Source organism: Prionailurus bengalensis, chromosome A1, assembly GCF_016509475.1.
Source record: "Prionailurus bengalensis isolate Pbe53 chromosome A1, Fcat_Pben_1.1_paternal_pri, whole genome shotgun sequence".
NCBI classification, from domain to species: Eukaryota; Metazoa; Chordata; class Mammalia; order Carnivora; family Felidae; genus Prionailurus; species Prionailurus bengalensis.
In genome coordinates, this window is record NC_057343.1 from 164,059,883 (window position 1) to 164,085,653 (window position 25,771).

The 25,771-nt window shown below is 35.3% G+C and overlaps 1 protein-coding gene across 1 annotated transcript in view; it reads right to left on the bottom strand.

Annotated features, from left to right (window-relative positions):
- The window catches only part of SLCO6A1 (solute carrier organic anion transporter family member 6A1), a 92,043-nt gene that overhangs the window by 35,398 nt on the left and 30,874 nt on the right, over positions 1 to 25,771 (bottom strand). The window contains exon 8 of the mRNA XM_043594487.1: positions 9,800 to 9,995. Coding sequence (XP_043450422.1) covers positions 9,800 to 9,995 — 196 coding nt within the window. The remainder of the gene's footprint in view (positions 1 to 9,799; positions 9,996 to 25,771) is intronic.

Here is a 25,771-nt window from a genome sequence, read left to right on the forward strand (position 1 = left end):
CTGATATAATAACTGTGTTAACTCTGATAATATTAACATCCATGTCAGTTATGGGTCATTTTTGATCAACTGGTTTAGCTTCTCATTATGGGTTGTAGTTTTCCGCTTCTTTGAATTCCTTACAACATTTTACTGAATATTGGACCTTCTAAATTTTGATCTTTGATGCTGAGTATTTTTGTCTTTTTGTGAACATCCTTAAACTTTGCTCTGAAATGCAGGTAATTTACTTGGAAACACTTTTATCTTTTTTAGTTTGATAGGCAGATTTGATAGGAACAGCCAGAATAGCACTCAGTTAACAATTATTATCCACTTCTGAGACAAGATCCTTGCGTATACTTTATGCACTGTGATTTTTGAGGTTTCCTAGTTGACTGATGAAAACAGATATTATTCCCAATCCTGTGTGAGAGGTATGCACTGTAATTCTAATTCTTTTGGTGGACTTAGACTCAAGAACTTTCTTCACATACATCATAGTTACTATTGCACTTAATACTTCAGGGGCTTCAGGGGGTCTTCTGCAGATATATCCTCTAATACACAATCCTGTGAACTACAGCCATATTGGTTTTTGAACCCTCAGCTCAATTTCCTCAGTTAAGGGAATCAGGCAGAATCTGTCTCATTCCCACTCCCTGTGCCATGACCTTAAACCTCTATTAAGACAGTGAGCTGGAGGAATTACCTGGTTCACCTTAAATGTTTCTCCTTTCTCATGTATCACTGTCTTTCAATGACTAATTCCAATGTCTTGAAAAACACTGTTTCAATTTTATCAAATTCTTGGTTGTTTTTGGAAGAAGAGGAAAACTGTTACCCCATCTGGGCTGGAAGTGAAAGCTCAGAATTATTTCCAAATATAAATTTAGGATAAAGCCAAAAGGTCTTACTTTATATTATTAAAAACTGCCTATACTTCAAAATACTTTTAGATTGTTATATTCTGAATTTTAAACTATATATTTGAACAATTTTAGGTTTACATAATTGAGCATATACAGAGTTACCATTTTATATTACCAATAGAAGCAAATGTGAGTCTTTGTTACTCTATATCCTTGCTAGCATTTGGTTTTGTCAGTTTTCTGGATTTCAGTCAATGTGTTGGGGTACCTAATTGTTATTTTTATCTTTAACTCCCTGATGCATATAACACTGAACATATTTTCATATGCTTATTAGCATCTGTATATTCTTCTTAGTGAAGTGTCTGTTCAGATCTTTTTGCCATTTTTAATTGGGTTGTTTCTCTGTAAACTGATGAATTTTAAGAGTTCTTTAAATATTTTGGATATGTCCTGTATCAAATATGTATTTTTCCTCCAATTTGTGCATTGTCTTTTAATTCCATTAAGTGCCTTTCAGAGAGAAAGTTTTTAATTTTAATGACACTTAACATATCATTTTTTCCTTTCATGCTTTTTTTTTTGGTGTTGTATATGAAATGTCATCATAAAACCCAAGGTTACCTAGATTTTATCCTATGATATATTACAGAAGTTATAATTTTGTGTTTTATATTTAGGTCTAGAGTCCATTTTGAGTTAGTTTTAATTTTTGTGAAGAGTATAAGTTCTCTCTCTAGATTTTTTTTCTTGTTTGTTTTTTTTTTTTTTTTTGCATGTACATTTTCAGTTTTTCTAGCACCATTTGTTGAAAATACTATCTTGGTTGCAATCCAAGATGGTGACAGAGTCTCTGGAACTCACCTCCTACTGAGGATGCACCAAATCTACAGCTATACAGAGAATTGCCCTGAGTAACTCGTACAAATAGGGAAAATGAGAAAATACCATCACCCACACTGAAACAGATAGGAAAACCTGAGACACACTTTCAGCATAAACCTCACCCCTGGCCAGTGCCTGATAATCAGGAAGGACCTCCCAACTAGCAACTTCTCCCTAAGCAGTGAAAAATATGGACCCCACTTACAGTGTGCCAACTTTTAAGACTCACACCTGAGTTACACCTGAGTCTTAAACACACCCAAAACACTTAGTTCCAAAAACTATTGGGGCTTGCATCCACAGGTGAACAAGATTGAAAGAAATAAAGAAACATTTCTTAACGGGCTCTGCAGACTCACCATGGCTATCTCCCCATGGGCAAAAAATGCCCATCTCTGTCTGCCTGAAAGATCCTATCTGCGTACTTTAAAACCTGCTACCAGAGGATTAGGCTTCTAATTTAACATCTATCCAGGGGCTCACCACAATCCCCCCAAGGAAAGAGCCCCTTGATGGCAGGACTCTGATAACCAACAGAGCTTGCAGAGTTCCACAGTACTGCAGCAAACAAAGAAACAGTTCTTAACCAGCTATCCCTACAGGGTTCATGCAGAGGTGGGGAGACAAAAATATACCCATTTTTTAGATTTCTCCTGAAAGAGGCCTATTTGAATACTTTAAAAGCAGCTGCCTGAAGATCAGGCTTCTAATTTAGAAGGCATGTAGGGGCTGACTGCAATCCTCCCCAGAGATGAGAGAAGCCATCAGACATTACCTTTGCCTTCTCATGTCAGCTCACTACAAACTGCCAGTGTTTCCCTAGAAGTAACTTATACATATGCTGGCATCCCAGCTTTTGTGGCTGCCACCCAAGGGATGGGTTTCTGGGTAGTCTGGTTCTCACATCCAAAAGGGCTTGCAGTGATGAGTTCCACGGGACCATAGTAGACAAAGACAAAAAAGCAATTATTAATGTGCACAGGAGTACCCCCTGCTGCTATACACTCAACCCTAACAAAGGTGGAGCAGACAAAATAACTAAACTCCAATTTCTCCCTGGAAGGGTCCAAACTATATTTTATTACTGCCTGAGGTCCAGATTGAGGTCCAATCAGCCTAAATCTAGGTGTTGACTAGTGTCCCTTTGGGACACTGACAGGTCTAGGCACATCCTCGACTAACAGGGCCCATTAAAAACAAAGAAGGTAGTTTAAACAATCACAAAAGTTTGAGAGACAAGGAAGAGCTCAAGCCTGGCTGAATGATAAATACCATCTATTTATAATTATAGGTAAGACAATATTTGTAGATAAGGTTAACCTGGTTAATATAGTTATTAAAATAATTATAACTACAAGAATTTGTTAATGCATACACAAGGTAAAAAGACATAAATTATGACATCAACAACAAATAGAATGTAGAGTGAGCATAAAAATTTAGAGCTTCAGTATGTGTTCAAGGTTAAGCTCTTATCAGCTTAAAACTGTTAAAAATATAAGATATTTTATGTAACATGCTAACCAGAAAGCAAAAGCCTATAGTAGACACACAAAAGATAAAGACAAAGCAATCTGAGCATACCACTACAGAAAATCATCAAACTATAAGAAGGAAAGCAAGACAAAAAGAAATAGGACTAAAAACCAGCCAGAAACAATTAACAAAATGGTGATATATACATACCTATCAATAATTACTTTAAAATGTAATGGACTAAATTCTCCAATCAAAAGACATAGAATGATTGAATGGATTAAAAAACAAAACAAAACTGTATGCCTCCTACAAGAGACTCACGTCAGATGTATGGACACACAAAGACTGAAAGTAAAGAGATGAAAAAAGATATTCCATGCAAATGGAAGCCAAAAGAAAGCTGTGGTAGCTATATTTATATGAGACAGAGTAGACCAAAAACTGTTATAAGAGACAAATATCATGTTATAATGAAAAAGAATCAATCCAATAACAATTCAGTTGCAAATATTTATCCAACAGAGGAATATCTAATACATAAAACAAATTTTAGCAGACCTAAAGGGAAAAATAGACAGAAATATAATAATAGTAGGGAACTTCAGCACCCTACTTTCAACAAGGGATAAATCATCCAGAGAGAAAATCAGTAAAAGCAAACAAACAAAAAATAAACATTGGATTTAAACTACACATTGGCTCAGACCTACAGACGAACATTCCATCTACAGCAGGAGAATACCTATTCTTCTTGATGCATATGGAACATTCTCCAAAATAGATCGTATAGTAGGCTATAAAACAAATCATTAAATTTAAGAAGAGTACAATAGTACGAAGCTAGAGATCAATTTAAAGAAGAAAACTAGAAAAATCACAACTATGTGGAGATTTAAACACATGCTACTGAACAACTAATGGACCAAAGAAGAAATCAAAAGAGAAATTAAAAAAAAAATACCTTGAGATAAATGAAAATGGAAAGGTAACATTCCAAAGACTATGGAGTATGGGAGGCAGCTAAAGAAATTCTGAGAGAAGTTCACAGTGATAAATGCCTACATTAAGAAAAAAGAAAGCTCTCTAATGAACAACCTAATTCTACACCTCAAGGAACTAGAAAAACAACAAATTAAGCTCAAAGTTAGTTGAAGGAAGGAAATAACAAAGATCAGAACAGAAATAAATGAGATAAAGACTAATAACACAATAGAAAAGGTCTATGAAACTAAAAGCTGGTATTTTTTAAAAGAAAAATGTAATAGACAAACCTTCGGATTTGCCAAGAAAAAAAAAGAGAACTCAAACAAATGAAATTGTGGATGAAGGAGACATCACAAATGAGACAACACAAATACAAAAGATCATGAGAGGACTGTGAAAAATTACATGCCAAACAATTGTTCTTTCTTGCTTTCTTGCTTTCACCTTTCCTTCATTTTTCTTTCTTTTTTTTTGCCTCCTCTGGTTTTGAGTATTTTATGAGATTCTATTTTCTCTCATCTGTTAGCATATCAATTATACTTTTAAAAATGTTTTAGTGATTTCCCTAGAATTTCCAGGATGTAAGCAAGTCTGCTTTCAAATAACACCATACTACTTCATGGGTAGTGCACATACCTTATAAAAGACTATTCTCAACTCCTCCCTCCTCTTGTATAAGATTTCTATTATCCATTTCACTATCCATAAACTATAAACACTTAACCTCTTATCACCATTATTTTGAACATGTTATCTATTACACCAATTAAAAATTAAAAAATTATTATACCCTCATTTATTCATTCTCTGATGTTCTTCATTTCTTTATATAAACTCAAATTTCTCACTCATATCATTTTTATTTTTTCTGAAAACTTCTTTATACATTTCTTACTGGAGGGCCTGAGTGGCTCATTCAGTCAAGCATCCGACTCTTGGTTTTGGCTCAGGTCATGACCTCATGGCTTCATGGGTTTGAGCCCTGTGTGTGGCTCTGCGCTGGCAGCATGGAGCCTGCTTGGGATGCTCTCTCTCTCTCCTCTCTCTACCCCTCCCTCACTGGCACTGTCTCTGTCTCTCTCAAAAGAAATAAACTTAAAAACAAAAAACACATTTCTTGCGAGGCAGGTTTACTTGCAAAGCATGTTTCTTTGTTTCTGTAGGTGAACTCAAATTTCTGATTCATACCATTTTTCTTTTTTCTGAAGAACTCCATTAAATGTTTCTTGCAAAGCAGGTTTACCATTCCATTATTTTTTTAACCTGAGAATATCTTTATTTCCACTTTTTTTTTTTTTTGAGAGAAAGAGAGAATGAAAGAGAAGGAGCACACACAAGCAGGGAAGGGGCAAAAGCAGAGGGAGGGAGACACTCTTAAGCAGCCTCCACGCTGATGCAGGGCTGGATTGCACCACTGTGAGATCATGACTCCAGCAGAAATCGAGTCAGAAGCTTAACCTAATGAGTTATCCAGGCATCTTTCTGCTTTATTTTTGAAGGATTGTTTCATTGCACACAGAATTCTAGGTTAATGATTTTTTTCAATCTTTTTAATATTTCATTCCACTATCTTCTTGCTTGTATGGTTTCTCAATAAGTCTGTATTAAATAATCCTCAATCATATATTAGTGAGGTTTGTTTCTCCTGGCTTTTTTCAGGATTTTTGTCATTATTTTCTCATTCTGGAGTTTGAATATGGTATGCCTAGGTGTCAGTTGTTTGGTATTTATCCTTCTTGAAGTTCTCTGAGCTTTCCATATCTATATTTTGGTGTTTGTTATTAATTACGAAAAATTCTCAGCCATTATGTGACCCACCTCTTCAGTCCCACTCTCCTCCTTCTGGTGTTTGCCTTATCATTTGTTATATCTGTGTAATTGCTGCACAGTTCTTGGATATCTGTCCCAGTTTTTTTTTTTTCATCTTTTTTTTTCCTCTGTGTTTTTCAGTTTGAGAAGTTTCTATTGACATATCTTCACAGTTATGGATACTTTCCTCAGTCCTCTGCAGTCTGATGGCCCCATGAAAGGGATTCTTCATTTCTCTTATAGTGTTTTTGCCTTCTGGTATTTACTTTTGATTTTTTCTTACAACTTCTATTTCTCTACCTAAATTACCTATCTTTTCTTTCATGTTGCCCACTTTTTTGCATACAACCCTTAGCATATTAATCATAGCTATTTTATGTTCCTAGTCTGGTCATTTCTAAACCTGTGCCATATCTGAGTCTGGTTCTGATGTTTACTGTGTTTTTCAGCCTGCATATTTTCTTCCCTTTTAGAATGCCTTATAATGTGTTTGTTTAAAGGCAGACATTATTAGGTTACCAAGAACAGAGGTAAATAGGCCTTTTAGTGTGAGGTTTTTATGTTTATCTGTGTAGGAATTAGGCTGTGTTTAAAGTTTGTTGTAGTTACAGGTGTCAAAGGCCTCTGTTTTCCATGGCATCCTCATTCTGTCTTCCAGGTTGTCCTGGGTTGCCCTAGAATCTTTTTATCAAACAGCGCATACATTGCAGCTCTCTCACTTGTAATTCTCTATTATTACTAGGTATCTGTTGTGGTGGTGGTAAGATATTCTTGAGGGAAAGCATTCTATAATATTATGATTAAATCTTAGATTTTATGTCTCTCCCTGCCCCAGTGGGCCTGAGTCTCTAGGCTGTGAACTTCAGAAGTTTTTCTTAGCTTTTTTTCTCCCTTTCCTTATATAAAATAGGAAGGTTATAAAATGGTTGACTGGTCTAATTGCCCTCCTTTTTAAAGTTTGGCAAGGGAAACTCTGAGAAAGTAGTTTCCCTGCAGGGTAGACTCTTGTTACAAAGAGCAGACTTCTTGTGGGCATATTTCAAATGGTTACTTTCCCTCTCCTCCTGCCTAAAACACAAGAGGATTTTTCTCCCAGTTTCCACTGTTAGAACCTGGTGGAGCACCTGGATGTAAGAGTCATGAAAGTGTGCGGGGTCTTCCCCTGACTGAGTCCCTGGGAGTCTTTAACTCTCAAATTATTCCATGTTCCACACCTAGCAATTAGTTAAGTACTGTTTAATATTCAGTTCCAATGGCTTCTGCTTCCAGTAAACTGCAATTCTCTCTATTTGCCTATCTCTCCAGTTTAGGGGACAGTACTTTGCCCAGTTTGCCCTCTGTTGAGGATTTTTTATTTGTCCAAACCTTTTCTAATTGTGAGGATGGGAGTGATGACTTACAAGCACTTTAATATTGGAATAGAAACTATAAGTCCTATTGTTCTTTATTATTTCTCACTACACTTACTAATATAAAAACAATTTTAGTGTGCAGACCATACAAAGACAGGAAATATCGATGTATACCTGAGCTACATAGATACCTAAACTATATGTGTATCTATACTTACTTTTCTACTTCAAGTTGATATTTTACCACTCTGTTTAAAATGTATAAGTCTCGGGGCGCCTGGGTGGCGCAGTCGGTTAAGCGTCCGACTTCAGCCAGGTCACGATCTCGCGGTCCCTGAGTTTGAGCCCCGCGTCAGGCTCTGGGCTGATGGCTCAGAGCCTGGAGCCTGTTTCTGATTCTGTGTCTCCCTCTCTCTCTGCCCCTCCCCCATTCATGCTCTGTCTCTCTCTGTCCCAAAAATAAAATAAACGTTGAAAAAAAAAATTAAAAAAAAATGTATAAGTCTCATAACCACAGATGTCCATTTTTCCTGTCCCTTAGGTTACAGTTGTCACACATATTATATCTACAACCTTCGATAATCTACACCAATGTTGTACTTTTGGTTTTCAATAGTTACATATATCTTAAACTTAAGATGAAAAGGTTAGTCTATTTACTAGTGTATTTATCACTTCTTTTACTCTTCCTTTATCTTTCAAGTTTCAAGTTTTCCTCTAGGATTATTTTGCTTTAAACTGAAAAAAAAAACTTACTAATTTCTTTTAGAGCTAACAACTAATTTTATTATCCTTCACCTGAGAATAGCTTTACTTGATTTTCATTCTTGAAAGATATTATCACTGGATTAATGATTAAAGAGTCAAGAGTTTGTTATTTTTTTTTTCTTTCAGAATTCTAAACATATTGTTCTACTCTTTTCTGAACCCATGGTTTCTGAAGAGAAATTCAGTCATTTGTATTACTGCTCATATCAATATTATGTTAACATTCTTATTTGATAATGATGACATCTGGATCCCCTGTGGGTCTATTCTATCATCTGTTCTGTCTCATAACTTTTGGTCACATCCTTGATCTGCTCGGTAATTTTTTGTAATGCAAGACCTTTGCTTATGATACTTTACAACTAGCTGTGTTTGATATTATCTTTTTTTTTTTTTTTTTTTTTTTTTTTTTTTTTTTTTTTTTAGAGTGTTGTATCTTTCTGCCAATAGTTAGAGTACTGGCTGACCAAATCAATTCAATCAGAGACCAGACTAACTCCTGGCTAAGCTATGGTACTTCAGGAAGGCCCTCACTGTTAGGTCTGAGCCTGAGAGAGATACCAATTGAGAACACGTAGTGTTCACCACAGTTCCTCTCCACTCCACCCCCACAATATTCTGAAGTCACTCTGATCTACAGAGTATCACAATACTGCTAGAATTTTCCTCTACTTTCTACAAGATTTTTGCTTGTTGTCAGCTTCTTACTTCATAATGCAGCATATATATTGAATGAAAACCCAACAGAATGTTGTCTTATTTGTTTATCTCCCTCCTATCTCTGATATCCCGCCCAGCCCTATTTTTGTCTCTTTAGGTTGATACATCTGTCCAAAGGTGTGATTTCTCATCATTTAACTAGATGCTTTCTGACCAGACCTTTGCCCAAATTCTTGGCTTCTTGCCAACATCAAGAATTAGAAAATATCTCTAGAAGTATCCAACTGCAGAAAATTCCTTCTTTTCTTAAGGGTCTGCCTTATTCTAGAATTTTGGCCTTTAAATTCCTATTTGCCAAACAATCCTCTGATGCCCTTTAAACAAACCTTTTAAACTCTATTCAGTATTCTGGGGTTGTTCTCAGTGGGAGCATTGGTCGGCCACAAGCTACTCCGAAGTGAAAGTCTTATTTTCTTTACTGATTTTACTTGCTCAGTCCTTAGGTTTTCTATTTGAATTCTGTTCCCCTGTGTTTAATACCAATCTCTGCCAAGTTCTTTAAGTTTTCGCAAGTTTAGCTTAAAGAATGTGTTACTTACATGTACTATCAGATGTACTTCAGTTCCCTTCTATGATGTCTATAAAAAGGCAGACATACTAATTCAGGAACACAAGATAAGGCTTTGTATAGACAGCATTGTCTCCTACATTAGTCACTTTAATACAGAATATTACTTCTACATCCTGACTCATGTCAATGGTTTTTTTTATTTATTACTTTATGAATGCATAAATAGTCATGTCACAAGCTATCATCATGATATTTCTGCCCTTAATATAAAAGGTGAAACTTTATATTTCTTATATAAAGGTGAAGCTTTATATTTCTTTTACATGTTGAATAATTCCAAGAATGGAACAAACATACAGGGTTACTAGATAAATAATTATTAACTGAAAAATACATTGTTAGTTCAAATGTAAAATCCTGATATACAAAATAATATTTACCCGTCATAATCTTCATTGATTCCAGCAAATGGTATTGTATCACAGCGTACAAAAATTACAAACCCAAAGAATACAAGTGATATAACAGATGTAACGATTGTAAATCTCATAAGGGCTTTACAAGACATGTGTAACTTGGAAACAATGATACCTCCCAGAAGCTGGCCAAGTGCACCTCCTGGAAGCAAAACAAAGCCTAAAAGAAAGGAGGAGGAGGAGGAGAAAACAGTTAAAAAATAATCAGCTAAAGACAGTACAGAAAATTCATACATTGATGTAATCCCCATGCTCTAAACATATAGCAAACATGGATTTAAATAAAAAGACAACAAAAACTTAAAGGCATGGTAAACATCTTAACAAACCTGAACTTTAAGAGAAGTATAAATTTGGGAGTAGGGCTGAAGCTATAGGCATAATGGAATGATGGAGAAGTTTTGTTCCTATATAGTAATGGCATCCTATATAGTAATCCATGCAAACAGAAGAAAATTGTCTTATTTAGAGCTATTATTGTATAGCTTCATGGATTTATAGTTTATAGCAAGAGGGATGCTCATAATGACAAGAGAATCTGAGATGTGTTGCCAAGAATTAAATTAAGCCATCCGCTGGTTCTGTAGATGGATGTGCGATATTAACAATCTCACAACAAAGTGGGATTTCAGAGTAGCCATTATGAAAATTGTTTTCTTTTCAATCAAGGATATAGATTAGATAGAGGCAAGCATGAAGAAGAAAAGGAGGAGGAAGGAGAAGAAGAAATATAGTTAGACAATAATCGTATGAAGGTAGCACAATAAATGCTTACATTGATGTAATCTTCACTGCTCCAAACATAGAGGTGCTAGATTTAAATAGGAATATAGCAAGAGAAATATAAAGCAAAACACAAGTCCATTTAACATCAGATTAAATTTATATCACTGAAGGGTCTGTGAGAGACTTGGAAATAAATAGTTTTAGGATACTCAAAAAGATAAATAATAGTGTAACGTCCATAAAAATGAAGAAGAAATAAAAGAATAAAGGAATGAAATAAGAGCAGATGAATATAAAAATAAGAAACCCAGGCATTTATAAATATAATTATTAAAATAAAAACTCAAATCTCAGACCAGAGACATTTGATAAGTGAATAAATTGGAAAGGAGGACTGTGTTATTCATCTACCATATAATAAAAAAAAAAAGAGTAAAAGAAAAATAACCAAGATAACTAGCTAAAAGGCAATGAGTACAATGGAGAAGTATGATCAAATATGATTACCCAGTTGAACAAGGTCAAATTCAAAAGTAGTAAGTTATGCTGATAGTGTAGTATCCTTGATATGATTTGATGAAAATGGCACTTTACTTCTGTGAGCTTCCTTCTAAAACCTATAAACCCTGTCTAATCACAAGGAAACAAATTGGGCAATTCCCTGTTAAGGAACATTCTAAAAAATACTTGACCAGCACTCCTCAAAACTGTCAAAGTCATAAAAAAAGACAATGGAAGATTGAGCAGCTGTCAAACTCAACAGAAACCTAAAGAAACACATGACAACTAAATATCAGGTATCCTGAAAGAGATCCTGGAATAGAAAACAAAAACAAAAACAAAAACAAAAACTCTATGTAAAAGCTAATGAAATCCAAATAGAATGTTGACTTTAGTTAGTATTGATATTGGTTCATTAATTATAGCAAATCTAACATACAAATGTAAGATGTTAATAAAAGGGGGAAACAGGTGTGCAGTGTATGGGAGTTAGCCCTCTGTACCATTTCCATTTTTTTTTAATTTAAAACTGATCAGAAAGCAACTTTAAAAAAAAGCACAGTGGGAACAGAATAAAAGGCTCTTAAAAATGTTTTACAGCAGTTGTGAGAAATATAATGGAATGAATGCCAGAGAAATAATACATGAAAAGTTGAAACTGAGAATGAGAAATTTCCATCATTAAAAAATATTATTCCTAGGAATAAAAGTATACTCCAACTACTGAGAAGGATTAAAAATAAATACTTAAATCTATCCTTACACATACAGAAGGTAAGGAAAATTCATAACATTAAGAATAAAGCAAAAATTGTAAAAGCTTCCAAAAAGCATGTTACTTGCAAAAGAATGATAACTATAGCTAATTTATAAAATTATAAAATTAATAATCTAGACTGGATATGTACACACACACTCACTACTGAAAAGTGGGGGTAGCAAACTGTCAGTGGTTGGTTAAAATCTCCTAAACAAACCAAAGGCAGATAAAATAAAATTTAAAAAAATGAGTCCATTAAGACAGGATAGGAGAGTAGGGGGAGAAAGAAGCAAAACAGAAGAATAATAAACTAAAAAATATAAATAGAAGTTATCTAAAATATCAGAATCCACGATAATAGTAAATGGATAAAACTTAACTATTAAAAAGACAGATTGGATATTTTTAAAGGAAAGTCTGAAAATAAAGTAGTAAAAAAAAGTATACCATGAAATGTAGCTCCTAAACATGTATATATCTAATAACATCGTATACAATAAATTATGGAAAAATGCCCAGATTTTAAGAAAATTAAAAATCCATAAAGTATTTTGATTCAGCTTTCTCATAAAGACATAGCTTACAACACTATTAAAGATATGGAAAATATTAATCGATGTGAACGGTTATTTAAAGAGAAACAAAATCATACAATTAGAAATGAAAAGTCTTTTCTGGCTTAAGTAAAAATGCAAGAATCATCATTTAAAAATACATAGAACAGAAAAAACAATGAAAATCATACCTAAATGTATGAAATGCTACTAATGAATATCTATAAATAGTTATACTACCATGTTAAGGTTGTTAGGAAAATTAAATAAGTCAGTAATTACTTTGAGCAAAGTAAACATATGAGTGTTTGATAAAAGGTAGAGATTTACAAACAAATTCATTTATTAGAAAGCAAAAGGTATGAATAGAATGGAGGCAGTATTTATCAAGAAAAGTGTGGGAACTGGAACTGAATCAGGAGACTTCAGAGGATGAGAAGTACTCCTGCAGGTAAGGAAGTCAGTAAGAAGTAAACCACATTTTACCCCAGAATCTTAGAAATTAACAGCAGTAGGTACCACTAAAAGCAGGAGTGAATAAGGGTAAAAACAAGGGGAATGGATTGAAGTCTATATAAAATGTTTGATTTCCAAGTCCTCTCCCCATCCCCATCCCCATGCCATATAACTGACCGGCAAAAGACTTGGTTTATTCAGCTGGAACCCAACAGCTGTAGATTTAAGAAAACGAAGCATATTTCTGAGCAGAAAACTGAGTCCTTAACTCAGCCAGGAAAATATTGGCTGTCAGGCTTATTGCCCTAGGCAATAGGAAAATCCTGGGCACAGGGAGTTCAACAATTAAAGGGCTAGGTCTTTGAAGGCTACCCCAAGAGGAAACAAAACAGTTGAAAATTCAAACAACGCACAGAACTTCCAACCATCTTTTTATGTACCTATTTCATTGGTGTACAGAAAAGTACACAAATCACAATACATACTGATGACTTTTCAAAGTGAACATTCCTATGAAAATACCACTCAAATCAAAAATTAAAAATTGCCAGAAGATTAGAGGCTCTTTCATGTACTCATAGGATTTTCTAAAATATGGATCATAAAGTATGTATGCATTAAGGCTTCTTTTGTTTTTTGGTATGGTGTTTAGAAAATTCATCCATGGTTTTATATACAACAATCGATGATGCCTTCTCATTGTTGAATAGCATTCTAGAATACACATACACAACTGGTTCACTGTCATATTGTGAATTGTAATGTACTTTAGAAATTCATGTATATGTACCTTTGTAAACATTTGCATTTCTTCTAGGTATATTCTTAAGAGAAGAACTTATGTTTGGTATGTAACCAGGAGTGTAATTTCTGAACAAGGGAATATGTATATGTTCAGATTTTCATGATATTGCCAGATTTATAAAATGCTTAAACCAATTTACATTTTCACCAGTAGTGGATGAAATGCCAAATGCTGTCTGTGACAACATGTATTTCCCTTTTTCATTTTAGCCATTCTGGTGAAAGAGTAATAGTATTGCATTGTGGTTTTAATATGCATTTCCCCAAAAACCAATGAAGGTGAACCCACTTTCATACGAATATTGGCCAATAGATATCATCTTCTATAGAACAGCTTCTCAAGTCTTTTGTCCATTTTTATTGGATTATCTGCCTTACTGTTGATGGAAATTTTTACATATTCTTTGTAGAGTAAAATCGTTGTAGAGTATTTCTATTGAAAAGATTGTCTGCTTTCATTTTTACTCTTTATCCTGACATTTGATAAACAGAAGTTCTTAATTTTAATGTAATACCACTTAATTTTTTTCTTTACAGCTATGTGATTTCTATCCTATATAAAAAAATCTTTGTTTTCTCCAAGGCCATGAGATATTTTCCTATGTTTTATTCTAAAAAGCTTTATTGTCTTACCATTCACATTTAGATCTATAATACACCTAGAATTTGGTAGTTGTGTATATAGTGAGGTAGCGGTCAAGATTTACCTTTTTTCGTAACGATATCTAATTGACCCAATATCACCAATGCCTAATTAACCCAGCTATCTGTTTTATTTATTATAAAGCTACATTGTTGAGAGCATACCTATGTATAATTGTTTCATCTACCTCACCGGCTAACCCTCCTGCCACTATAAATAACCTCTTCATAACAAGTAATACCTCTTGCTTTAAAGAATACTATACTTAAAATCACTATAGTTACACCACCTTTTCTTCCCACAGTACTTTTTCTATCCTTTCAATCTTTTCATGTCCTCATACTTAAGGAGTATCTCTTCCAAGTGATATACTGGATTGTCCCTCCAATCTGAAAATCTTTATTTATATGTATTATAATTACTACCATATTTATTGAGAAGCAATTCTCCATGTATCTCATGTTTCTGTATACCCAGCAAGCAGAACCACTGACTGATCTTTTTTCTATCTTTTCAAGGATATTTATACAGTGAACAAACAGCCTTGGATAATAGAGATAGTGTTCTTCTTGAAAGCAGAAGGCAAGTTTCCTTATAGTTTTGGAAAACAGAAATAGTGTCCCTCCTGGAATTGGGAGAAAACACATTTATTGTCAAGTATAATAAAGACTATGTCTCCTTCTGGATTAAAAGGTAAGCATGGTTACTGTCTATTCTAAGATTTATGTTCCCCTAGAGTGGTGCCCACATTCACTACCTAAGTAGCTTACACTGTGCCCTGGCCACGCAGACTTTGATGGATCTGCCCTTCCCAGTTACATTTGCCTCAGTCTCAGTCCTGCAGGTCGCTCCTCTAGAACTCTGATGCAAACCTTGTCAACACCAGGTATTCTGGCTCATATGTTTTAAGGGCTTCAGTTCTGGTGGTGGCAGTGGGCCCTAGGGAAGACTGAGATGCACCTTGTTAAAACTGTGTGCCTCATGGCCGGGGACTGAAGACTGCCCACGACAGGTAGAGAGAGAAACTGCAGATGACTACAATAAAGGAAAAAGTAGCCAGGACACAACAGCTGGACACATGCAACACACACTGAGACACCTTGAAGTGTTAGGTTTTGGTGAACAGAGAGTACTACACTGCAGAGTACTAGAGGATCACTTCTTTATAAGGCCATTACTCTCAAGATCAGGAGACATAGCTGATCTATCTCCCGATCACACAGAAACAGACATAGAAAGTTAGACAAAATGAGGAGACAGAGTAATATGTCCCAAATGAAAGAACAGGACAAAAAAAAATATCAAGAGTGAAATGAATGTAAGTAATATGCCTCATAGAGAATTTAAAGTAATGATCATAGAGATACTCAGCGAACTTGAGAAAAGAGTGGAGAGTATCAGTAAGACCCTTAAAAAAGAGATAAGAGAATATAAAAAAGAACCAACCAGAGATGAAGAACACAACAAATGAAATTAAAAATATACTAGATGGAATAAATAGCAGGCTACAGGAAGTGGAGGAACAAATTAGAGACTTGGAGGACAGGGTAATGGAAAGCAATCAAACTGAGCAAGTAAGGGGGAAAAAAGTATGCAAAATGAGAATACACTTAGGGAACTCAGGGACGCCATCAAGGGTAACAACATTCACATTATATGGTTATCAGAAGAAACAATAGTTGAATATCCCCTAATCTGGGGGAGGAATCAGACATCCAGAACCAGGAGGCACAGAGATCCCCCAAGAAAATTAACCCAAGGAGGTCCATATCAAGACACACAGTAATTAAAATGGCAAGAAACAGTGATAAAGAGAGAATTTTAAAAGCAGCAAGAGAAATGAAGACAGTTACAAGGAAAACACCATAAGATTGTCAGTAGATTTTTCAGCAGAAACTTTGCAGGCCAGAAAGAATGACATGAAAGGAAAAAAATCTACAGCCAAGAACACTCTATCCAGAAACACTAACATTCAGAATAGGAGAGATATGAACCAAACCACTAAACCAGCCCTAAAAAAAAATTGTTAACGGGTACTCTGTGAGGGAAAACAAAAACCACAAGTGAAAATAGGCACAAAAGCAGTGAAAAATACGTGTATCTCTAAAAATCAGTCAAGGAACTCACAAAATAAAAGGATGTAAACTATAACACCATATACCAAAACTGTGGGGCCGGGAGGAGTAGAGAATAGATTCAAACTTAAGTGACCATCAACCTAATATAGACTGTTATATGCAGATGTTATATACAAACCTAAGGTAATTAATAATCAAAAACTACTGATAAATATGTAAAAAATAAAGAGAATCCAAGTATATTATTAAAGAAAGCCAGGAAAATGTGAGAGAAGAGAGGAAGAAAAGAAATGATCAGATAAGAACTTCAAAAACAACCACAAAACAAGTAATAAAATGGCAATAAATACATATCTATCAATAATTACTTTGAATGTAAATGGACTAAATGCCCCAATCAAAAGACATAGGGTGACAGAGTGGATAAAAAACGAGACCCATCTATATGCTGCCTGCAAGAGACTCATTCCAGATGTAAAGACACCTGCAGATTGAATGTGAGGGGATGGGAACTATTTACAATGAAAACGGATATGAAAAGAAAACCACGGTAGCAATCTTTTTTTTGGACAAAGTAGACTTTAGAACAAAGACTATAACAAGAGAAAAAGAAGGAAACCATGTAATAATGAAGAGATCAGTCCAATAAGAAGATATAACAATTGTAAATATTTGTGCATCCAACATGGGAGCACCCAAATAAATACACAAAATGGTCAATAACAAACATACAGGAAATAAGCAATAGTAATACAATAAATAGTAGGGGACTTTAACACCCCACTTACATCAATGAACAGACATACAAACATAAATTCAACAAGGTAGCAATGGTTTTGAATAACACACTGGGCCAGATGGATTTAACAGATACATTCAGATACATTGGATCAGAAGGACTTGACAGATATATTTAGAACTCTGCATCCCTAAGTAACAGAATATACTTTCTTTTCCAGTGCACATGGAACATTCTCCAAGATAGATCACATACTGGGTAACAAACCAGCCCTTCATAAGTATACAAGAATTGAAATCATACCATGCATACTTTCAGACCACAATGCTATGAAGCTTGAAATCAACCACAGGAAAAAGTCTGGAAAACCTCCAAAAGCATGGAGGTTAAAGAACACCCTACTAAAGAATGAATGGGTCAACCAGGCAATTAGAGAAGAAATTAAAAAATATATGGAAACAAATGAAAATGAAAATACAACAATCCAAATACTTTGGGATGCAGCGAAGGCAGTCCTGAGAGGAAAATACATTGCAATCCAGGCCTATCTCAAGAAACAAGAAAAATCCAAAATACAAAATCTAACAGCACACCTAAAGGAAATAGAAGCACAACAGCAAAGACAGCCGAAATCCAGCAGAAGAAGAGAAATAATACAGATCAGAGCAGAAATAAACAATATAGAATCTCAAAAAACTGTAGAGCAGATCAACGAAACCAAGAGTTGGTTTTTTGAAAAAAATAAACAAAATTGATAAACCTCTAGCCAGGCTTCTCAAAAAGAAAAGGGAGATGACCCAAATACATAAAATCAAGAGTGAAAATGGAATTATTACAACCAATCCCTCAGAAATACAAGCAATTATCAGGGAATACTATGAAAAATTATATGCCAACAAACTGGACAACCTGGAAGAAATGGACAAATTCCTGAACACCCACACACTTCCAAAACTCAATTAGGAAGAAATAGGAAGCTTGAACAGACCCATAACCAGCGAGGAAATTGAATCAGTCATCAAAAATCTCCCAACAAATAAGAGTCCAGGACTGATGGCTTCCCAGGGGAGTTCTACCAGACGTTTAAAGCAGAGATAATACCTATCCTTCTCAAGCTATTCCAAGAAATAGAAAGGGAAGGAAAACTTCCAGACTCATTCTATGAAGCCAGTATTACTTTGATTCCTAAACCAGACAGAGACCTAGTAAAAAAAGAGAACTACAGGCCAATATCCATGATGAATATGGATGCAAAAATTCTCAATAAGATACTAGCAAATCGAATTCAACAGCATATAAAAAGAATTATTCACCATGATCAAGAGGGATTCATTCCTGGGATGCAGGGCTCGTTCAACATTCGCAAATCAATCAACGTGATACATCACATTAATAAAAGAAAAGAGAAGAACCATATGATCCTGTCAATCGATGCAGAAAAGGCTTTTGACAAAATCCAGCACCCTTTCTTAATAAAACCCCTTGAGAAATTCGGGATAGAAGGAACATACTTAAACATCATAAAAGCCATTTATGAAAAGCCCACAGCTAACATCATCCTCAACGGGGAAAAACTGAGAGCTTTTTCCCTGAGATCAGGAACACGACAGGGATGCCCACTCTCACCGCTGTTGTTTAACATAGTGTTGGAAGTTCTAGCATCAGCAATCAGACAACAAAAGGAAATCAAAGGCATCAAAATTGGCAAAGATGAAGTCAAGCTTTCGCTTTTTGCAGATGACATGATATTATACATGGAAAATCCGATAGACTCCGCCAGAAGTCTGCTAGAACTGATACAGGAATTTAGCAAAGTTGCAGGATACAAAATCAATGTACAGAAATCAGTTGCATTCTTATACACTAACAATGAAGCAAAGAAAGGCAAATAAAGAAACTGATCCCATTCACAATTGCACCAAGAAGCATAAAATACCTAGGAATAAATCTAACCAAAGATGTACACGATCTGTATGCTGAAAACTATCGAAAGCTTATGAAGGAAATTGAAGAAGATACAAAGAAATGGAAAAACATTCCATGCTCATGGATTGGAAGAATAAATATTGCCAAAATGTCAATACTACCCAAAGCTATCTACACATTCAATGCAATCCCAGTCAAAATTGCACCAGCATTCTTCTTGAAACTAGAACAAGCAATCCTAAAATTCATATGGAAACACAAAAGGCCCCGCATAGCCAAAGTAATTTTGAAGAAGACCAAAGCAGGAGGCATCACAATCCCAGACTTTAGCCTCTACTACAAAGCTGTCATCATCAAGACAGCATGGTATTGGCACAAAAACAGACACATAGACCAATGGAACAGAATAGAAACCCCAGAACTAGACCCACAAACGTATGGCCAACTAGTCTTTGACAAAGCAGGAAAGAATATCCAATGGAAAAAAGACAGTCCCTTTAACAAATGGTGCTGGGAGAACTGGACAGCAACATGCAGAAGATTGAAACTAGACCACTTTCTCACACCATTCACAAAAATTAACTCAAAATGGATAAAGGACCTGAATGTGAGACAGGAAACCATCAAAACCCGAGAGGAGAAAGCAGGAAAAGACCTCTCTGACCTCAGTTGTAGCAATTTCTAACTTGACACATCCCCAAAGGCAAGGGAATTAAAAGCAAAAATGAACTACTGGGACCTTATGAAGATAAAAAGCTTCTGCACAGCAAAGGAAACAACCAACAAAACTAAACGGCAACCAACGGAATGGGAAAAGATATTTGCAACTGACATATCGGACAAAGGGCTAGTATCCAAAATCTATAAAGAGCTCCCCAAACTCCACACCTGAAAAACAAATAACCCAGTGAAGAAATGAGCAGAAAACATGAATAGACACTTCTCTAAAGAAGACATCCGATGGCCAACAGGCACATGAAAAGATGCTCAACGTCGCTCCTCATCAGGGAAATACAAATCAAAACCACACTCAGATATCACGTCACGCCAGTCAGAGTCACCAAAATTAACAAATCAGGAGACTATAGATGCTGGAGAGGATGTGGAGAAACGGGAACCCTCTTGCACTGTTGGTGGGAATGCAAATTGGTACAGCCACTCTGCAAAAGTGTGGAGGTTCCTCAAAAAATTAAAAATAGACCTACCCTATGACCCAGAAATAGCACTGCTAGGAATTTACCCAAGGGATACAGGAGTACTGTCAATATTCACAATTTAATCAATGTGATGCATCACATCAATAAGAGGATAAAAACCATATGATCATTTCAACAAATACAGGAAAGCATCTTACAAAGTATAACATTTATCCATGATAAAAACTCTCAACAAAGTAGGTTTAGAGGGAATATATCTCAACATAATAAAGGCCTTATATGAGAAAACTCACAGCTAACATCATCCGCAGTGGGGAAAAACAGAGCTTTTCCCCCAAAATCAGGAAAAAGATAAGGATGTCTTCTCTCACCACTTTATTCAACATAGTACTAGAAGTCCTAACCACAGCAATCAGACAACAAACAGAAACAAAAGGCATTCAAATTAGTAAAGAAGAAGTAAAATTTTCACTATATGCAGATTACATGATGCTACCTATAGAAAACTTTAAAGACCACCAAAAAAGCTACTAGAATGATAAATGAATTCAGGAAAGTCACAGGAGACAAAATTAATATACAGAAATCTGTTGCATTTCTATACACTAAGAATGTAGCAGTAGAGAGAAAAAATTAGAAAACAATGTCATTTACAACTGCACCAAAAATAATAAAATACCTAAGAATAAACTTAACCAAAGAGGTGAAAGATCTGTAACGTGAAAACTATAAAACACTGATGTAGGAAATTGAAGATGACACACAAAAATGGAAAGACATACCATGCTCATTGATCAGAAGAAAAAAAAATTTTTAAATGTCTATACTACCCAAAGCAACCTATGCATTTAATGCAATCCCTGTCAAAACACCAACATCATTTTTCACAGAGGTAGAACAATCCTAAAATTTGTATGAAACCACAAAAGATCCCAAATAGCCAAAGCAATGCTGAAAAAGAAAAGCAAAGCTGGAGGCATCACAATTCCTGACTTCAAGTTATATTACAAAGTTCTAGTGATCAAAATACTATGTTACTAGTACAAAATAGATCAATAGAACATAATATAAAACCCAGAAAGAAACCCAAAACTATATGGTCAATTAATCTTCAACAAAGCAGGAAACAATATGCAATGGGAGGGGGGTGCTTGGGTGGCTCCATTGGTTGAGCGTCGGACTTTGGCTCAGGTCATGATCTCACAGTTCATGAATTTGAGCCCCACATCAGGCTCGCTGCTGTCAGCACAGAGCCCACTTGGATCCTCTGTCTCCCTCTCTCTCCACCCCTACCCTGTTCGCTCCTTCTCTCAAAAATAAATAAAACATTAAAAAAATACACAATGAGGAAAACACAGTCTCTTCAATTAATGGTGATGGGAAAACTGGACATGACAGGTAAAAAAATGAAAATATGGACCACTCTCTTACACTATATAAAAATAAACTCAAAATGGATTAAGGACCTAAATATGAGACCTGAAACTATAAAAATCCTAGACCTATCCCTTTGTAACAACTACTACTAAGATTCATCCTGGTTAGAGGATTTCTCCTGATTTCAGACAACAGTTATAAAGGTGTACAATTATAATGACAATTTCAACAAATGCAGGAAAGCATCTGACAAAGTACAAAATTCATTCATGATAAAAACTTTCAACAAAGTAGGTTTAGAGGGAAAGGAGGGAAATATGCAACCACTATAGACAAAAACCAGTGAATCATTAGAAGCTGATCTGATTTGCTTTGTTGATGAGACAGTAGAGTTCATAATTGCTTGTTAATGTGAATTGGCCAGAGCTGGGCTGAGGGCGCAGTTCCTCCTGCAGTCTCTTCTGTCAACCTTGGACCCAGTCTAAGACAAAAGTAAAACATCTAACAGTTGTTTTGCTTTAGGGTTGTGACCATCTCTGGAAGATTTCCCTAAGAAAGACATTTTCCTATGTAAAACCATAAATAAGACATTGAATGGAATTCGGACTCTTAAAATGCCTCAGAAAAGGAGGTAAAATGATCTTGTGAGTGAGGCTTTGGACAATTTTAATGTACTTTGGGTGTAACTTCAATATACTAATGCTACGGCTTCAATTCCAAAATGTGTAATGGGTAATTATATTTTACAAGCTTGTATTATTTATGCTCCTAAACTCCAAAAGTAAAAGTGAAACACATAAATTTTTACCCAAACCTGTGTGTCTGTCTCCTCTTGTATGGTCTAATGGAAACAACATAGAATCCCAGGAGGAGAAAGGGAAATCTCAGCTTTGATTACGGATTTAAAGGAAGCAGGGGTAGTAAGAGAATAGGATTTGAGCAATAACTCAATTCACCAGACCTTATGTCCAGTGAAAACATAGTCCCTTATTAGGGAATTGAGATTTATAGCAGATTAACCACAAATTAAACTCATTTGTTGCTCCTATACCTCTTTAAGTTCCAAACATCTGAGGTAACTAAATTTATGGCACACACAAATGGTACTTGAGATGCTATCTTGGACATGGCCAAAACGTTCTTTTTTATCCCATTAGGAACCAAAGACAAAAACCAATTCTCATTCATGCTGCAAGGCCATAACTACACATTTTCAGTACACCCTAAACTCCCCTGATATTTACTACAATGGGGTAGATAAGGATTTATTGTGAGTACCATTATCATCTGATGCCAAAAGCTTTCAATGATAGATAAATGTTCAGTAGGATGGAGAGTCAGAAGTCTCAGATTCAAAAGCTCTGACTTTGGTGTTATCACACCTTCATCAGCAAAGATGACTGATAAAGCCCAACAAAATCCAGAAGAATGCTCATCAAGTTTCGGGGGAACTATGTAGACAGATTCACAATGCTCAATCTCTCTGGCAATTAAAGACAAATTGTTGTTCTCCTTCCCCCTGACCAAAAGGAATTATAGCATAGCTTTGGACTCTGAGTATTAGAGACAGTAGGTGACTCATGTGGATATTCTACTTTAGTGGTCTTTTCTATCAGCTAACCTACAGTGAGTGTAATCCCGACCTACTTTTGAAGCTAATCAAGAAGCTATGGCATACTTCTTCCTGCTTTGAGGTACCACAAACCAAATGACCCATTGGAGCTGGAAATCTATAGAGATTTTGTGTACTGGAGCCTCTGGAAGAGGGAGCCAGCCTCCATTCAGGAAAATCCCTTGGGGTTTGGATTCACTGACTCCCTGAAATAGGTAGGTAGGAAAAACAACTCTTAGCTTACTACTGGCTTCTTGTCAAAACTGAAGCCCTGACCCATGCAGTCATTGTGATTCTGTGGACTTATATTTCATTCTGGGATTCACCAATCAGATTCACAACTATTTGAGAGAACTTCTGTGTCAAGTGAAAATGGTATATTCAAGCCATAGGGATATTCATAAGAAATCTTGAAGTGCTTAAAGAAATACCACCAGTAGATCAAATAGCCCCCAGAAGACTGTGGAAATCTGACAGGAGCCTCCAGGAGGGATTACTGACACATTATTTATATGCACCTGAGGGCAGTTATCAGTATAAGAGTAATCCAATCAGAAAAGGTGGTACAAAATTTGTTCCTGACTTTAGTTGAAATAATCAGTGACACCACAGCTTTGGAAAACATTCTGATCAGCATCAGCCACTGATCAATACTAATTTGGATGACAGAATTGCCCAAAACTTCATCTTTTTAGCCCAAGGTAGAACATACACTATTGTTAATACTTTGTTTTACTGGATTAATAATTCAGGCTAATTAAAAAGATAAATACAGAAACTTAAGGAGAAATCCATCTTGTTTTCTAAGGTAGACCATGAGGGCCAAGGGATTTATTTAGCTGGTTGGGGCCAAGATCTTGCCAGCATGGTTGAGGCCAGTATTGCATGTGGCCTTATCCTTTGTTTGGACTTTTGTTGATATTATCCTTATGTAAACACTGTAGGAAACTGAATAAATTTAGTCCCAATCTCTTGATTAGATTTATCAGAACATCAAACAATATGGCAGATTCATGGAAAAATATTGTCATTATGGCCCTTAAAACAGCAATGTTTTGGGATTTTGGCCTATGTGCAGTCTGACAATGGTGTTTCCTGTTTCATAAAATCTACTCCATAATAGGCTGATAGTCAAAATTTGTGCATATTTTAACATTTGTTTTTATTTGGCCCACGTTTTATGTTCCTCATTTCCTTCCTTTCTTGTTTTTTTTTTTAATTTTAATCAAAGTTCCAAATTAATATTTTTTACTTTTATTTATTTATTTATTTATTTATTTATTTATTATTTATTTATTTTTATTTTTTTTTTTTTACTGTTACTGGTTGCCCTAAAAGTATTTGCATGTATCCTTGGCTTTTTACACCATAAAATATATGACAATATTCATGACTTTCCCATTTATGCCAGAATCTTAAAACATTTAATACCAATTGCAACCTCTTTTGGAGAGCCAATTCTTAATATCTAGTAACTGAAGCTGTACACAATAGCAATTCCCTTTTAATGTCTAAACCTAGATCAACTTTTTTTTTTTAATTTTTTTTTCAACGTTTATTTATTTTTGGGACAGAGAGAGACAGAGCATGAACGGGGGAGGGGCAGAGAGAGAGGGAGACACAGAATTGGAAACAGGCTCCAGGCTCTGAGCCATCAGCCCAGAGCCTGACGCGGGGCTCGAACTCACGGACCACGAGATCGTGACCTGGCTGAAGTCGGACGCTTAACCGACTGCGCCACCCAGGCGCCCCTAAACCTAGATCAACTTTTACAGATCTGCACAAGTAGACACATACAGCCTATTCACTATGGCATTGTTTGGAAGAGTGAAAAGTTAGAGGTAACTCCATGTCCGTTAATATGATAATGGATAAATAAACAGTGGTGTATTCATAAAATAGAATTCCACAGCATTAAATAGACAACAACATGAATGGGGTAGATGCAATTGGAAATGAAAGTGGGAGAAGAATATATGCAAGAAAATGTATGAATTTTAGAAATAGATTGTACACAGATAGGCTTATAAGCAGTAAAAATATACAAACTTGTTTGGGAACATTGCACTCTAACTTTAGAATAGTGGCTATCTATAAGGAGTAAGGAAGAGAAGTGAGAGAGGGAACAGTGTAGAAGTAGAAAACAAGATGAAGCCAAGAAGGTACGTACCAAGACATATAATAATTAAAATGTCAAAAATTAAAAACAAAAAGAATCCTAAAAGCAGCAAGAAAAAGCAACTAGTTACATATAAAGGGTAAGGGAAACCCTACAAGGCTACCTGCTGATTTTTCAGCAGAAAATTACAGACCAGAAGAGAGTAGCAGAAATATGCAAAGTGCTGAAAGAAAAAAAAACAAAAACAAAAAAACAAAAACAAAAAAAACTTCAACCAAGAATACTTTACCCAGAAAATTTATCATCCAGATATAGTGGAAAGAAAAAGAATTTCCCAAACGAAAGTTAAGAATTCATCACCACTAAACTAGCCTTGTAAGAAATGTTAAAAGGATTTCTTTAAGTGGAAAATAAAAAGGCAGAACCGGAAGGAATTATAAAAGGAAAAAAAATTCACTGGTAAAAACAAATCTTTTTTTTTTTA